Source organism: Pan troglodytes, chromosome 5 (genome assembly GCF_028858775.2).
Source record: "Pan troglodytes isolate AG18354 chromosome 5, NHGRI_mPanTro3-v2.0_pri, whole genome shotgun sequence".
Classification (NCBI taxonomy): Eukaryota; Metazoa; Chordata; class Mammalia; order Primates; family Hominidae; genus Pan; species Pan troglodytes.
The window spans coordinates 163,518,221-163,535,684 of NC_072403.2; the positions used below are offsets into that span (position 1 = coordinate 163,518,221).

Below are 17,464 nucleotides of genomic sequence, written 5' to 3' on the forward strand. Positions count from 1 at the left end.
TTGTATGTATTTAACGGGTACATGTGCTATTTTATTACACGCATAGAATGTGTAAGGATGAAGTCAAGGTATTTAAGGTCTTCATCACCTCAACTATTTATCATTTCTGTGTATTGGGAACATTTCAAGCCCTCTCTTCTAACTATGTCAAAATATACAATACATTGTTAACTATAGTCACCCTACTCTGCTGACAAACATTAAAGCTTATTTCTTCTATCTAACTGTATGCTTGTATCCATTAACCAATCTCTCTTCATCCCTCCCCCCACCCACTTACCCTTCCCAGCCTCTGGAATCTATTTTTCTACTCTCTAACTATATGAGTCAACTCTTTTAGTTCCTGCATATGAGTGAGAACATGTGATATTTGTCTTTCTAGGCCTGACTTATTTCACTCAACATAATGACCTCTCATTCCATCCATGTTCCTGCAAATTACATGATTTCATTTTTTAATGGTTTAATAGTATTCCATTGTGTATATATACCACATTAAAAAAATCTATTCAGTCTTGGCACAGAGGCTCACACCTGTAATCCCAGCACTTTGGGAGGCCAAGGCGGGTGGATCACGACGTCAGGAGATCGAGACCATCCTGGCTAACACGGTGGAACCCCGTCTCTACTAAAAAATACAAAAAATTAGCCGGGCGTGGTGGTGCACGCCTGTAGTCCCAGCTACTCAGGAGGCTGAGGCAGGAGAATGGCGTGAACTCAGGAGGCGGAGGTTGCAGTGAGCCGAGATCACGCCACTGCACTGCAGCTTGGGTGACAGAGCGAGATTCTGTCTCAAAAAAAATAAAAATAAAAAATCCGTTCATCCGTTGGTGGACACTTCAGTTGATTCCGTATATTTGCTATTGTGACTAGTGCTGCAGTAAACATGAGTGTGCAGGAATCTCTTTGTTATGCTCATGTCCTTTCCTTTGGATAAATACTCAGTAGTGGGATTGCTGGATGTGTGGTATTTACATTTTTAGTTTTTTAAAGAAATCTCCATACTGTGTTCCATAGTGGCCATACTAATTTACATTCCCACCAACAGTGTTAACAAAAGTTACCTCTTCTCTGTATCCTTGCCAGCATCTGTTATGTTTGTTTATTTGTTTTTGTCTTTTTAATAATAGCCATTCTAACTGGGGTTAGATGATACCTCATTGTGGTTTTGATCTGCATTTCCCTGATGATTAGTGATGCTGAGCATTTTAAAAACATACCTTTTGGGACAAATCCCAGCACTTTGGGAGGCCAAGGTGGGTGGATCAGTTGAGGTCAGGAGTTTGAGACCAGCCTGGCCAACATGGCCAAACTCCATCTCTGCCGAAAACACAAAAAATCAGCTGGACGTGGTGATATACACTTGTAATCCCAGCTACTTGGGAGGCTGAGGCAGGAGAATCGCTTGAGCTTGGGAGGTGGAGGTTGCACTGAGCCGAGATTGCGCCACTGCACTCCAACCTGGTGACAGAGCGAGACTCTATCTTAAATAAATAAATAAATAAATAAACCTTTGGCCATTTGTATGTCTTTCGTGAACTTCTATTCATGTCCTATTCATGTCTATTCATGTTCTATTCATGTCTATTCATGTCCTCGCCCACTTTTTATTGAGATTAGTGTTTTTTTTTTTTTTTTTTTTAATGTTGAGTTGCTTGAGTTCCTGTATGTATTCTGGATATTAGTCCCTTGTTGGATAAATAGTTTGCAAATATTTTCTCCCATTCAGCAGGTTGTTTCTTCACTCTGTTGATTGTTCCTTGTGCTGTGTAGAGGCTTTTTAGTTTAATATAGTCCCATTTGCCTACTTTTGTTTTTGTTGCCTGTGCTGTTGAGATCTTAGCCATAAAATATTTTCCTAGCCAATGTCTTGAAGTGTTTCCTCTACATTTTATTCTAGTAGTTTTATAGTTTTAGATTTAAGTCATTAATCCATCTTGAATTGATTTTTGTGTATGATGAGAAAGATAGTGACCTAGTTTCATTCTTCTGCATATGGATGTCTAGTTTTCCCAACACCATTTATTGAAGAGGCTCTCTTTTACCGCAATGTATATGCTTGGCACCATTGTTGAAAATCAGTTGGCTATAATTATGTGGATTTATTTCTGGTTTCTTTATTCTGTTCCATTTAGTCTGTGTGTCTATTTCATACCAATACCCTGCTGTTTTGTTTATTATAGCCTTGAAATATATTTTGAAGTCAGTTAGTATGATGCCTTCAGCTTTGTTCTTTTTGCTCAGGATTGCTTTGGCTACTTAAGGTCTTTTGTGGATCAATAGAAATTTTATGATTTTTTTCTATTTCTATGAAAAATAATATTAATGTTTCGACAGGGATTACAGTTAATCTGTAGACTGCTTTGGGCAATGTGGTCATTTAACAACATTAATTTATCTTTTTTTTTTTTTTTCGAGACAGAATCTTGCTCTGTCTCCCAGGCTGGAGTGCAGTGGTGTGATCTTGGCTCACTGCAACTTCCACCTCCCAGGTTCAAACGATTCTCGTGCCCAGCTTCCTGAGTAGCTGGGACAACAGGCACATGCCATCATGCCTGGCTAATTTTTGTATTTTTAGTAGAGATAGGATTTTGCCATGTTGGCCAGGCTGGTCTTGAACTCCTGGCCTCAAGTGATCCACCTGCCCTGACCTCCCGAAGTGCTGGGATTACAGGCATAAGCCACTGTGCCCAGCCAACAACATTAATTATTCTGATCCATGAGCATGAGATGTCTTTTCATTTGTTTGTGTCCTCTTTAATTTCTTTCATCAGTGTTTTGTAGTTTTCCTTGTAGAAGTCTTTCCCTTCCTTGGTTAAATTTATAAATTATTTTATGTTTTTGTTGGTATTGCAAATGGGATTACCTGCTTGATTTCTTTTTCAGGTAGTTCATTGTTAGTGTATAGAAACACTACTGATTTTTGTATGTTTATTTTGTATTCTGCTACTTTACTGAATTTATTTATAAGCTTTAAGAGTTTTTTTTGGTGTCTTTTGGCTTTCCTAAATATAAGATCATGTTGTCTGCAAAGAGGGACAATTTAACTTTCTCTTTTCCAATTCGGAGGTCATTTATTTCTTTCTCTTGTCTGATTTCTCTGGCTAGGATTTTCGGATACATAGAAATGTTCATAGTCATCTCTGAGGATCTTTTGTATTTCTGTGGTATCAGTTGTAATGTCACCTTTGTCATTTCTGATTGTGCTTCTTTGGTTCTTCTTTTTTTCTTGGTTAACTTGGCTAGTGGTCTGTCAATTTGGTTTATCCTTTCAAAAAAGAAACTTTTTATGTTGCTCATCCTTTTATTTTTTTTGGCTCTGAATTTTATTTAGTTCTGTTCTGATCTTAGTTATTTCTTCTATTTGCTTTGGGTTGAGTTTGTTCTTGTTTTTGTAGTTCCATTAGGTGTGATGTTAGGTTGTTAATTTGAGATCTTTCTATGTTTTTGATGTATGCATTTAGCACTATATACTTTCCTCTTAACACTACTTTTGCTGTATCCCAGAGGTTTTGATATGTTGTATCTTTATTTTAATTCCATTCAATGAATTTTTAAATCCTGCTTTAATCTCATTGTTTACTCAAAAGTCATTAAGAAGCAGGTTGTTTAGTTTCCATGTGCTTGTATGGTTTTGGGAGTTTTTCTTGGTGTTGATTTCTAATTTTATTCCACTGTGGTCAGAGAAGATGCTTGATATGATTTAGTTTCTTTTTAAATTTATTGAGACTTGCTTTATGACTGAGGCGTGTGTTCAATTTTAGAGAATGTTCTATTTGCAGATGAGAAAAATGTACATTCTGTGGTTGTGGGGTGCAGTATTCTATAGATGTCTGTGAGGTCCATTTTGTTGAAAGTCCGGTTTAAGTCCAGACCTTCTTTGTTAGTTTTCTGACTTAATGATCTGCCTATTGCTGTCAATGTGGTGTCAAAGTTTCCCATGATTATTGTATGGCTATCTCTTTTCTTACATCTATTAATAGTAGTATTTTATAAATCTGGGTGCTCTGAATCTGTGTGCATATATATTTAGGATAGTTAAATCTTGTTGAATTGAGCCCTTTATCATCATGTAGTTCTTTTCTTTTTCTTCTTACTGTTGTAGGTTTAAATTTTGTTTTATCTGATACAAGAATAGCAACTTTTGCTCTTTTCTGTTTTCCATTTGTGTGATGGATATTTCTCCATCCCTTTACTTTAAGCCTGTGTGTGTTATTACATGCAAGATGGGTCTCTAGAGGAAAGACAATGTAGGGTCTTGCTTTTTAATGCAATTTACCACTCTACTTCTTTTAAGTGGAGCATTTAGGCCATTTATGGTCAAAGTTACTGTTGATGTGTGAGGTTTTGTTTCTGTCATAGTGTTGTTAACTAGTTGCTTTGTAGTCTTTTTTTAAAGTAAAAATTATTTTAATTTTTATCTAGTAAATTTTTTTTAAAAATTGTGTGGGTACATAGTGGGTGTGTATATTTATAGGGTACATGAGATATTTTGATACAGCAATGCAATGTGTAATAATCATATAATGAAGAATGGGGATATCCATCCCCTCAAGCATTTTTCCTTTGTGTTACAAACAATCCAATTATACTCTTTTAGTTATTTAAAAATGTACAGTTAAATCATTATTGACTATAATGCTTTGTAGTCTTAATTGTGTAATTGCTTCATAGGGTCTGTGAACTTTGTACTTATGTGTGCTTTTATAGTCTCAAGTATTATTCTTTCATTTCCATATTTAGAACTCCTTTGAGCATTTCTTGTAGGTCTGGTCTGGTGGTGATAAATTCTCTTAGTGTTTGCTTGTATGGGAAAGACTATATTTCTCCATTCATGAAGCTTAGTTTGGTATGAAATTTTTGGCTGGCAATTTTTTTCTTTTTAGGAGGCTAAAAGTAGGACCTCAATCTCTTCTGGCTTGTAAAGTTTCTACTGAGAAGTCTACTATTAATTTAATGGGTTTTCTTCTCTAGGTAATTTGGCCCTTTTTTCTAGGGGCCTTTAAGATTTTTTCTTTCTAATTGACCTTGGATAGTCTGATGACTGTATGCCTTGGGAATGGTCTTCTTGTATCCTATCTCATAGGAGTTCTCTAAATTTCTTGAATCTGGATGTCAACCTCTCTAGCAAGATTGGGGAAAAATTTCTGAATTTTTCCCTCAAATCTGTTTTCCAAATTGTATACTACGTTTTCATCTTCTCTTTCAGGAATGCCAATAAGTTGAAGATTTGTGAAGATTTGGTCAAAGCCATATTTCTCAAAAACTCTGTTCATTTTAAAAATTATTTAAAAATTTTTATTTTTGTCTGACTCGGTTAATTAGAAAGACTGGTTGTCAAGACCTAAAATTCTTTCTTCTGCTTAGTGTAATCTATTATTAAAGCTCTAACATTATTTTGAAATTAGTGATTTTTTTCAATTTGAGCAATTCTATTTGTCTTTTTTCTTAATATGGGCATCTAATCTTTCATATCCTGAATCATTTTTCTGGTTTTTTATGTAATGGATTTCAAATTTCTCTTAGATGTTATTGAGTTTCCTTGCAATCCATATTTTGAATTCTTTATCTGTCATTTCAGATATTTTGTTCCGATTAAGATCCATTGTGAGAGAGCTAGTGCAATGCTTTGGAGGTGTCAAAACACTCTGGCTTTTTGTACTGCTGGAGTTCTTGCACTGAGTCCTTCTCAGGGAGATGTTGCTTCTTATTTTTGAATTTGCTATTGTTTGAATGGGACTTCTTTTTTAAATTCTTTTTTTCTCTTAGGGGTATGGCTGTGATATATATTATGTGTGATCATTTGGCTTCATTTCAGGTGATTTCAGGGGGCCAAAGTGCTGTATATGTTCCTTGGTTGTGGATAGCTTCTGTGTGGTGGCTTTCTCAGATCATGCTTGTTGAAGCTGTATTTTGGCTGTAAGAACTAATTAGAAAGACTGGTTGTCAAGATCTAAAATTCTTTCTCCTGTTTAGATATTCTATCTTCTGTAGGGCTGGGGGTGCAGAGTCCTGGGGCGCTTATTTTGTGGACTAGCACTAAGCTCTTCTGGTAGCAGATTTTGTATTTGGTAGTGCAGTTGAAACTGCAGTCCAGTAAATGGTGCTTAAGAGTAAGAGCTGGCAGGTAGGCTGCTGTCCAGTGAAAGCAGGTGCCTTGATGCGTTTTCGGGGAGGAGTGGGTGGGAAGAGATGGTGTTCGGGTGTAGGTGTGCTGAGGCCTTAGGGGAGGGGTTGGGGAATGTCCTTGCTTTTCGCCCTGAGCCAGCGGAAGTGTGATTTGCTTCCCTATCAAACCCCTGTTGCAGGGCTCATGACTTTCATTTCATAAAGACTTGGTCCTTTGGTTTTTGGCCACAGTGTGGCTGCAGGCCACCAGTATGCCCCTCTGATGACTACCACCAAAATGGGCTGAGGGGAGAGTCTCTTCCCCCAGACCAGAGCAGGTACCTCCATGGTTTGTCTGTCCTCCTTTTCCAGGATGGTGCCATTCTGTGTAGGGAAGGGGAGGTGGTCCCTTCCCTTTGTAAAAGCCTGAGCAGCATGGGGCTCACTTTCAGCATGGTAGAGCCACTGTGAAGAGCACAAAAAAATGCTATGTCCAAGTATGTGCTCACTGGCCCCTGGTGGGACGAACCACTCTTGTGTCCATAACTGCATAAGTGGGGTGGAGATGACCCGTCTCTACATATCTTCCCTGGCTATGGGACTGCCTCCTTTAGTACTTGGCACCTTACCTGTGTTTCCTTTGTCCCAACAGGGACTTGGTGGGCTGTGCTCCCCTCTCCCTTAGAGGTGTCCCATGTTGAGAGTTAAATCTCCAGGGATGCAGCAGCTCCTTGGGGCCTACCAGTCCCCTGCACCTGCCAAAGTCAGAATGGGTTCTGGGGTATGTTTGCAAGAGATCTAGTGGTACAGTGACTCAAGGTTGGAGAGTCCCTGGGTAGGGCTGTTTCCCACTATGGGTGCATGACCAGTGTGGTGCCCGCAGTCTCAGCTCAGGTGTGAGGGAAGTGTGGGCACGTCTGTGTGAGCTGGCCACCAAGTTCTCTGTCCCTGAGAAGTTCTCAGATGCCCCCAATAGTGTTGCCCTGGATCACAAGGGCAGAGGGGCTCACCAGCAGTTTAACAGTCAGGGGATAGTCAGAGAGGTGAGTGGAGCAGAGAAGCTCTCCCACCTACTCTTTCTGTGGGGCTCTGAGCTTCTCAGGGGTCAATCTCTGCCAGCCTCTTGTTGCTTTCTTTTTCTGCAGCTCAGCTTCTTTTTGTGGGCACTCTGACAGGTCCTGGCTCACTTCTTTCAGTTTTCCATTCACATTTTGTCCATTCACTAGTAACTTTGATCTTCTTTCTGAGGAGAACTGGCTTTCAATGTCCCTAGTCTGCCATCTTGAAGAGTCCTATTGCGCTCCTTTGGAGGCATCATATTTCCTTGCTTTTTCACGTTTCTTGTGTCTTTATGTTGGTATCTGTGCATCTGGTGTGACAGTCACTTCTTCCAATATTTTGGATTTGCTTTTGTAGGGGAGGATGTTTTCCTGGAGATGCATCTGTGATGTTGGTTGGGTAGGGCACTTTGGCTCTGATTGTGGGTGTGTGCAGCAGTGTAGTTTCCTAATTTGTTCAGCTGTATATAGTGTCATTGGTGTCCATTATTTCCTCAAGAGCTTAGGGTGTGGTTGTTGGTGGAGTTGTGGGAAGTTTTGCTGGGGACAGGGATACCAGGTGGGCCAGTCCTCAGGCCCCGATGGGAACAGCAGTGGGCCAAGAGTGCCTGTTCTTAGGCCGCAGGGTGGCATTTGCTGGCACTGGTCTTAGCAGGTCTAGGTGGGTCTATACTGGCAATGGCAGCAGCAGGTGGGTCTTTCAGTCCCTGGGCAGCAGTGTGCCATGGGCTATCATAGTAGCAGTTGTGGGACAATGCTTTGGCTCTCAAGCTGTCTGTGCTGGTGTTGGCAGTGGCTGTGATGGCTGGGCAGGCCAGGCCCTGCGCCTGCAGGTTGTGTGTGCAGGTGGGCGCCATCTGTGGTGGTAGCAACAGGGTGAGTGAGTCCATCTTCAGGTCCCTGGTGGAAGTGCTCAGGTGCTAATGATGGTGGATGTGGCAGAGTAATCCCCAAGTCCCCGGATGGTGTTTTCATGCACTGGGGTGGGGGTAGGGGGCAGAGCAAAGCCAGGTGAGCCTGTCCTCAGACCCCCTGGTGGTGCCTATCAGCACTGGCTGTGATGTGCAAGGGTGGGATGATCCCTGGACTCCTGGAGGAGTGCTTTGATAGGGGAGGTTGTAGCTGCAGTGGGGCCCTGCTGCTGGAGAAGGTGGGGTTGCTTTTAGTGGCTGCAGCTGTAGGCAGGCAGCTGGGGAGCACGTGCTTTGGCCCCAGTTGGCACCTATGCGTTGGGGGTCCTGTCCTTGGGACACTTGTATATGTGCGATGGTGGCCTGCTGTTAGTGGGGTGGGGTTGCTGCAGTGGCTTGGCTTTGGCCCTGGCAGCAGCAGCCAGCTGAAGCAGCAGCTGCAGGTGGGGTGTGGCAGTGGGGCTCCTGGGATGTGGAGATGCAGGGGCTGTTGGGCCCCAAGGCAGGGTGATGTCTGGTGGAGGCTGGCTCTCAAAATGGCATCTTGCTGTAGCTGCCTAGGACTCAGGGGGGTGTTTGGGATTCAGCCTGAGCTCCTTGTCTGGAGCAATGCCATTGTGCGGTCTGCAGACAGCTCCCTATGTTGGTCTCTGGGCCTGTGAGGGGCTCTTTGGTGGCTGGGACTGGAGGAATCCATGATGGGAGTGTGGATGCTGCAGGTCTGTCACTCCCCTTTCCCTGCACTGGCGAGCTTCTCTGTGCTCCCAGCCAGTCCTGGCCAACCAAGCAGGCTGCTTCTCTTTCCTCCCCTTCCTTGCCCTAGGTGTTTCCTGTTGGTTCTCTGTTGAATTCCAATGTTCTTCCTTTGCTGATCTATTCAAACTGTGATTATCTACTCACTGTTTTATTCTTCTTTGTGGAGGGGCAGCTGATAGATGCCTCTAGTCCATCATCTTGAAGTCCTGCCCCTTGAGAACTTCTAATGTCTCCTATTTTTTAGCCTTTTCTTTCTATATACTTCCCGGTTTTTACCATATTATTGTATTTACCTTGTCCAAGTTTACATTCTATTCTGTACCTGTAACTAAGTCTTTAGTAGCTTGTCTTTAGGTTCATTCTAAAAATTTAAAATCAGTTAAATCCATATGTTAAATAACATGATTATATAAATATTTTTATTATGGGTCTAATCTTAGCATGTGATGCTGAGCACATTCCATTTTGCCGTGTCCCTTTTACAATTTCCAGATGGGAACTGTTGGTGGTCGTCCAAGCACAGTCTGATCAGTTCAGGGCAGAGTGTCTGCAGGGCTGTAGTGAAGCCCAGGAACACACTGGCCTGTTGGGCAGCTAAATCTGTTGTCAACTAGTACTGATTTTGTCAATGTTGAGAGTTTCAAACGTAAGCTGAATTCTAATTTTCCAGAGTTGATGATGTCATTGGGAAAGCTCAGATTTGGGGAAGGTCTTCCTCATTTTGAAGTAAAATGTTTATCTGAAGATTCCATTCTATTGGCTCATGGGCCTGAGCAGGAGAAACCTAATCCTCCTTCTACACAAGTCTTCCAATCATTTGAATACATCTACAGGATAAATGTTCCAGTTCTTTTAACATTTCCTCTTAGAACATGATTCCAAGACTTTTGCCATTCTCCTTCCTAAACTCTGAACGTGCATTTTTTTTTCAAACTATCTTTGGGGAAGAATACTTTTTTCCTTATTTCCAGTCCATTGCTGACAAATACTTCTATAAAATACAATAAAATGAATTAATAGAAAAAATTATTTAAATTCTATAAAATGAATGAACAGAAAAAAATATTTAATAAGATACACCAAGCACAAGTCCAAATTTTTAAGTATTAGAAGCCACAGACATAAAATTAAATTTCAATAATGAAAATCAGAATAAACATGGGAGAAAGAATAGAATTACCCAAATAGTACACATTCTTCTTTGTGTGTAGGAGATTAGTATAATGAATCACTAGTATCACTATTATACTCATAGCCTTCCTTTTGTTGTTCTTTAGTCATAAGTTTTATTGTGACTAAAATTCCCTGTATTAAAGTTCTACATACACACTTTGAATGAATACTGCTTATGTTAGTATTTAAAGTTTATGACAATCAGCTGCTTCTTGCTAGTTCACTTAGTTAATCTTGGTTGGATTGATGACAATGTTGCTTTCAGTGCCTGTTGTATAGGAATTTTTTTTTTTTTTTGAGACTGAGTTTCGCTCTTGTTGCCCAGGCTGGAGTGCAATGGTGCGATCTCAGCTCACTGCAACTTCTGCCTCCTGGGTTCAAGTGATTCTCCTGCCTCAGCTTCCCCAGTAGCTAGGATTACAGGCATGCGCCACCACACCCAACTAATTTGTATTTTCAGTGGAGACGGGGTTTCTCCATGTTGGTCAGGCTGATCTTGAACTCCGGACCTCAGGTGATCAGCCTGCCTCGGCCTCCCAAAGTGCTGGGATTACAGGCGTGAGTCACCGCGCCCGGCCCCTGTGAAACTGTTTTTATGTTTTGCTTTTCAGATACTTACAGTAGAAAACAAATCTAACAGAGGTTTGTTGAGAATAGATTTTAAAGCAATTTCAACAAGCTCAATATATTTGTAGGTACCTTGTATTCAAATTAAACAATTGTAATTTCAGCTTTCCTTTTTTTTCTGTTTATTTTTTCTCAAAAATATTTGATAGAGACAGGGTTTCACCATATTGCCCAGGTTGGTCTCAAACTCCTGAGCTCAAGTAATCCACCTGCCTTGGCCTCCCAAAGTGCTGGAATTACAGGTGTGAGCCACCATGCCCGTCTGAAACAAATGTATTTTCAAAATCCATCTTCAATCCTTCATCTGTCAACAGTTCTATTAGTTTATTTTGTAAAGGTATAGTTATGTTTAAATGTGATGAAATTCTTTTGAGGAAAGAAATGGGTTCTGGATTTTATATACTTATTTAGATTATAATTGGCAAACCAGCCTTAAAATATCACATTTGTAGCCTGTTCCTTCAGTGTACAACAGATAGCAACTCTCACCACTAGCCACTTACCACACGAGTCTAACAAAGAGTGAATAGGTACATACTTCATTCAAAAATGGAGTATAGGCTGGGCGTGGTGGCTCACACCTGTAATCCCAGCACTTTGGGAGGCTGAGGCAGGCAGGCGGGTCACAAGGTCAGGAGTTCAAGACCAGCCTGACCAACACGGTGAAACCCCATCTCTACTAAAAATACAAAAATTAGCTGGGCATGGTGGCACGCACCTGTAGCCCCAGCTACTCGGTAGGCTGAGGCAGGAGAATCGCTTGAACCCGGGAGGCGGAGGTTGCAGTGAGCTGAAATCATGCCACTGCACTCCAGCCTGGGCGACAGAGTGAGACTCTGAAAAAAAAAAAAAAAAAAGGGAGTCTATGGTATTTGGATGTTGCATCAGTGTCAACTTGCTATAGAAATTGCTAATCTCTTACCCTCAATTTCTGAAATGATCTTGTTGGGACTGTGAACAGCAGGTGCAGGAGTGATTGTGCAGGAGTGGTACCAGAATGTAAATTTGAATAGTGCTGTCCAAGGAGGGTTTTGTCTGTATTAAAGTTTGAATCACAGAACTGAATGCCAAACTTCAGGCTTGGTGTAAATTCGAAGGAAATAGAGCAGGACATCACCTCTCTCATTCTAAATACTTTACTTTTGTGAATGCAGCCCAAGTTTGGGAGGGGGGGAATGTGTGTGTGCATGTGCATGTGTGTATTTGTGCTCATATCACTGTTGACTCAACACTTTAAATGGACTAAAATTCCCCGGTGTTTTCATAGTTGCCACTATTCTATCACATCTTCCTTTCATTCCTGCCCTGGCTACAATTCCCTTCTCTAGAGGTGATGAGAATTGGCAGTTGCTTGTGCATGTTTCTAGAGATACTCTTTTCATAAAGGTACAAATGGTACTATACTATGTACCATTGTTATTTGTATAGATGCACGATTAGACACCTTACTTTCTTCACTAACTGTAACTTGGAGAATCATTCATATTGGTATATAAAAAACTTCCCCATTTAGTTTCAAGACTACATCATATTCTATAGTATGGATGTCTCATATTTGTTTAAGAAGTTACATATCAATGAATATTCATGTAGTATGTTGTCTTTTGCTATATTATAATTGGATAACTACATATTCCTCATTTTCTATATTTAGTAAACTATCTTATAGATATATTCTCAGGACTGGAATTTCAGGGCCAAAAGATATGTGCATATTAAGTTTTGTTATGTATTTATGCCAACAATTTATACCAAAATTATACCTGTTCACATTTCCACCAGCAATGTATGAGACTACCTGTTTGGGGGAATTTCTGAGTTTTTTTGTTAATCATAACTGCAGTAGGTAGAATTAACCAACTGATTTTTTTATTTTATAAAATTGATCTAGGATTGAAGGAATTAAGCTCAAGCCACAGGTTCTCTGTCCTGATGATAATCAGTCATTGTACTTTTGAGTGGCAATTTGATCTCATGTGTGTCTAAATCCGTAAAATAGCAACAGAACAGGAATCAATTGTGTTTTTAAAACGCAAACCTTTGGATGGTTTCATTACTTAATGCAGACTCGTGCATTTAAATGGGAAGCTAAATTGAATGCCATAATCATATTATTTATAAAAGTTTTTGTTAAAAGTAATTTTGAAAGAATCATTTTACATTTGTCGCTTCAGTCAGACTGAACCTAACGACTTATTAATTATAAAAAAAATTTTTAAGTGATCCCCATCACAGTCTATAGGGCCTGCCCTCTGTGATTTCCTCTGTGGAGGTCAGTCTTGGTTTTGCTCACAGGAAGCTTTATGTTTCTTGTCCTGTATGTCAGTGTGGTCTGACAGCAATCCCCAGGTCCTGGCCAGTGGTACTGATGTCACATTATTTTATGCCGCTTGCTTCGGCGTATCCTTGAGGTAGCCATGGAACCAGACTCCACTCTAGTGGCTTTCTCCTGATAGCTGAACAGGTAATTGCATTTGCAGTCTGAGGACATTTATTTCCAGAAGATCAGCCCTGTGCCCCTGAATCCTGCAGCACTTAATCAGAGCACTAAGGGAGCGACCATCCCCAAGGCCTTGTCACTCTGGCTCTTGAGTCCTGCATTTTATATAAGAAACAGCTTAGGGTTCACTGAGCTGAATGTGCCTGAAAAGGAGAAACCCAACTTGCTCACAGACACCATTGTATTCTATGAACACAAACTGATTTTGTGATTTTCACTAGACATAAATGTTGATGCCTAGGTTTAAAAAGAAAACATTCTTTGGATTTGTTAGAGAGGATTGTTTTGGCCCTTTTCTCGAAGTCGGTGAAACAATAGTATGATATTGGGGTAGAAAAATTCCTCATAGTTGAAATATTTTAATTGTGTTTATTGGTCTTGTGGTGTTGGCTGCCAGTTGAGTTGTCTACTCCAAATTGACAGTAACTCCATAAGTCACAAGCATCTGAGATATATTTTGTGTATTTTGAGGGTCTTCAGTGAATATATAATATTCCATATGGTTTTAGAATTCTAAAGTGATTAGGATTAATTTCCATCCCAGCATCATTGAATTTAGGACCTCAATTTTCTAACCACACATCAGACTGTGCAGTCGACCCTCTGCATCCACAAGTTCCACATCTGTGGATTCAACCAACTATGGATAAAAAAATATGGAAAAAAGCCAATACAAATAACAAAACAACAATAAAAATAATACAAATAAAAACAACACATGGTAACAGTTATTTATCTAGCATTTACAGTGTATTTGGTATTATAAGTAATCTAGAGATGATTTAAAGTATACAGAAGAATATGTGTAGCTTATACGAGAATATTATTCCATTTTATATGGGAGACTTGAGCATCCTCAGGTTTTCATATCCTCCGGGATCCTAGAACCAATTCCCCAAGGATACCAAGGAACGACCGTAGTTTCCAAGTAAAATATGCACCCAATTTATTATCACCTTTACTGATACTAGTTACTCTAATTGAGCAAGTGAGAAGATATTGTATTATGATCTGAAGAGAAATCTGTAAACTGTTAAAATATTGAATTTGTGATAAAGTGTCCTTGACTCTACTTTTAAGGACCATCATTTAATTAGCAGCAACAGTGGGGCTTCTCTACAGAGATGACTAGTTTAGCAAAGGAAAGGGGAAACCAAGACCTTGAAAAGCAAAAGGCATTTTACAAAATAGATTCCATAATTAGTTGAGTTATTACATCTCTGAAAAGGGCAGGCTTCTCTAACTACATATCTACTCTGTGACTTTTCTTTCAAATTGATGCCTGAGACTTCCTTGATTTTAAAAAAGTCACCATAATGGAAAAAATAAGATGTTATGTTTCCTATAAAAAATAGGAACTAGTGTTTCAGGCTATCCTTTTTCCTGTTTCCAAGCTGTTAATGGAGAGAAATTTCTTTTAAAGCCCAGTTCTAATGCAAAAGAGGTGATTGCATTTTAACTGGCAGCCTGAAATGTTATCAGTTCATTTAGATGTAGAGTCTGTTATTTAAAAATATTGTGTTTCTTTTTAGTGCTTTTTACCTCTAACATACTATTTTTAATAATTTTTTTTTTTTTTACCAGTTAACTAGGCAGCAATACTATAGCAATGCTAGTTAACACGCCGCTTAATATTTCTTAATGTGAATTCATGTATTTTGGAATTGGATGTTAAAAAATAATTTTAAAAAATCAATTTTAAAGATGCTCATGCCTGTAATCCCAGCACTTTGGGAGGCCGAGGCAGGTAGATCACCTGAGGTTGGGAGTTCAAGACCAGCCTGATCAACATGGAGAAACCCTGTCTCTACTAAAAATACAAAATTAGCTGGGTGTGGTGGCACGTGCCTGTAATCCCATCTACTCGGGAGGCTGAGGCAGGAGAATCACTTGAATCCAGTAGGCGGAGGTCGTGGTGAGCTGAGATTGTGCCATTGTACTCCAGCCTGGGCAACAAGAGTGAAACTCCGTTCCGGGGGGAAAAAAAATCCTCCTTTGGTGCCTCTGTGGGCCATTCTAGATTATGGTAAATAGAATTAAGTGCACAGGTAACCTTCTTTATGTCCTTCATTATTTTTCTGAACCTAACTTCACATGTTATGTTCTTATGTTGTTATTTTGAGACAAGGTCATGCTGTGTCACCAAGGCTGGAGTGCACTGATGCAATTATTGCTCACTGTAGCTTTGAATTCCTAGGCTCAAGCAATCCTCCTATCTCAGCCTCCCAAGTAGCTGGGACCATAGCACATGCTACCATGCATGGCTGATTATTTTATTTTATATAAGATGGGGGTTTACCAAGTTGCCCAGGCTGGTCTCCAACTCCTGGGCTCAAGCAATCTTTTGTCTCGACCTCCCAAAGAGCTGGGATTACAGGAGTGAGCCACTGTGCCCAGCCCATATTATATTCTTTAAGATTATTCTTCTAAGTATGATACTTTCCCTCTACTTTTAATCCTTCCACCTACCAAATGGCTAGTTGTTTCTGTTTCCTTTCTTCAGGTTCTTTCTGCATTAATTGTCTTTATGAGACAAGGGGATATGCAATGAATATTGGATATTGGAAGTCAATGAATAGTTTTATGCAATGATGTTTTTATGAGAATATTCCTCTATTATTTAAAATAGCATTGAGGGGGCATCTTTATTCAAATAATTGTTAGTGCCTAGCTAGGACTCTGAGAGCTTACTGTTTATTAAAAATAAATTTCTGTATACACCAAGCTTGAGAAAGATAGTTCTATAAACATATTCTACATATGGACTGAATCTACTAATATGTTATCCAATGATTTGTTTTTATTAACTCTTTCCAGTGTTCCACACAGAAAAGTCTTATGTGTCAAAGTTTCCTTCTTTTTTCTAAACCAGATTTTATATTTTATATCCCTTCTCTGTTTTTTTTGTTTTTGTTTTTTGCTTTTTTTTGATGGAGTCTTGTTCTGTTGCCCAGGCTGGGGTACAGTGGAGTGATCTCAGTTCACTGCAACCTCCACCTCCCAGGTTCAAGCGATTCTCCTGCCTCAGGCTCCCGAGTAGCTGGGATTACAGGTGTGTGCCACCATGCCTGGCTAATTTTTGTATTTTTGTTTAGTAGAGGTGGGGTTTCACCATGTTGGCCAGGATGGTCTCGAACTCCTGACCTTAGCGATCCACCCACCTCAGCCTCCAAAATGCTGGGATTACAGGTGTGAGCCACCACGCCTGGCCCCATTTTCTGTTTTTAAGACACCTAAATTTTCCTGACATACGATTGGGATTTAATAACTTTATGAGGAGACTATAGGGAACTTGGAGTTAAAAATGGAAGGAGTAATTAACCCAACCCCTTGTAGTCATTAGCAGGCATAGTCAATGAATTTGCTATAGCAAATGCAGGTGTACCCTGTTGACTTCTAATGTTACTGTCTTCACTTTCTGTAATCATTTTAGGACCTGCTCAGTGCTGTAGAAGCAAAAGAAGCTCTTGAAAGGGAAGTTAAGATCTTCCAAGAAAGGCTGCTTGCTGGCCAGCAGGTCTGGGATGCCTCAAAGCAGGAAGTGAGCCTCCTGAAGAAAAGCTCTTCTGAGTTGGAGAAGAGTTTGAAGGCCAGTCAGGATGCAGTCACAGCCTCACAAAGCCAGTACTCCTCATTTAGGGAGAAAATCGCAGCCCTCCTTAGGGGCAGATTGAGCATGACTGGGTCCACTGAGGACACCATTTTGGAGAAGATTCGAGAAATGGACAGCCGGGAAGAAAGCAGGGACCGGGTGAGTGGGTCATGGCTGTTTACAGACATCTTAAGAACAGTGAGCTCATTCATTTAGCATGCTCAGTGACTGTATTAGTCTATTCTCACACTGCTATAAGAAATACCCGAGACTGGGTAATTTATAAAGACAAAGAGGTTTAATGGATTCACAGTTCCACATGGCTGGGGAGGCCTCACAATCATGGCAGAAAGCAAAGGAGGAGCAAAGGCACATCTTACGTGGTGGCAGGCAAGAGAGAGAGTGTGCAGGGGAACTGCCCTTTATAAAACCATCAGATCTCCTGAGAGTTATTCTCTGTCACAAGAACAGCATGGGAAAAAGCTACCCCCATAATTCAATTACCTCCCACCAGGTCCCTCCCACGACACGTGGGGATGATGGGAGCTACAATTCAAGATGAGATTTGGGTGGAGACACAGCCAAACCATATCAGTGACTTATCTCAATTAGCTAAAAGCATCACTTAAGGCCAGGCCTGGTGGCCTAGGCCTGTAACCCCAGTCCATTTGGAGGCCAATGTAGTCACTTGAGGCCAGGAATTCAAGACCAGTCTGAGCAATATAGTGAGACCCCTCTC

The 17,464-nt window shown here is 40.4% G+C and overlaps 1 protein-coding gene across 1 annotated transcript in view; it reads left to right on the top strand.

Moving 5' to 3' along the window:
- The window catches only part of CCDC170 (coiled-coil domain containing 170), a 128,348-nt gene that overhangs the window by 66,694 nt on the left and 44,190 nt on the right, over nt 1–17,464 (top strand). The window contains exon 6 of the mRNA XM_527540.9: nt 16,567–16,884. Coding sequence (XP_527540.3) covers nt 16,567–16,884 — 318 coding nt within the window. The remainder of the gene's footprint in view (nt 1–16,566; nt 16,885–17,464) is intronic.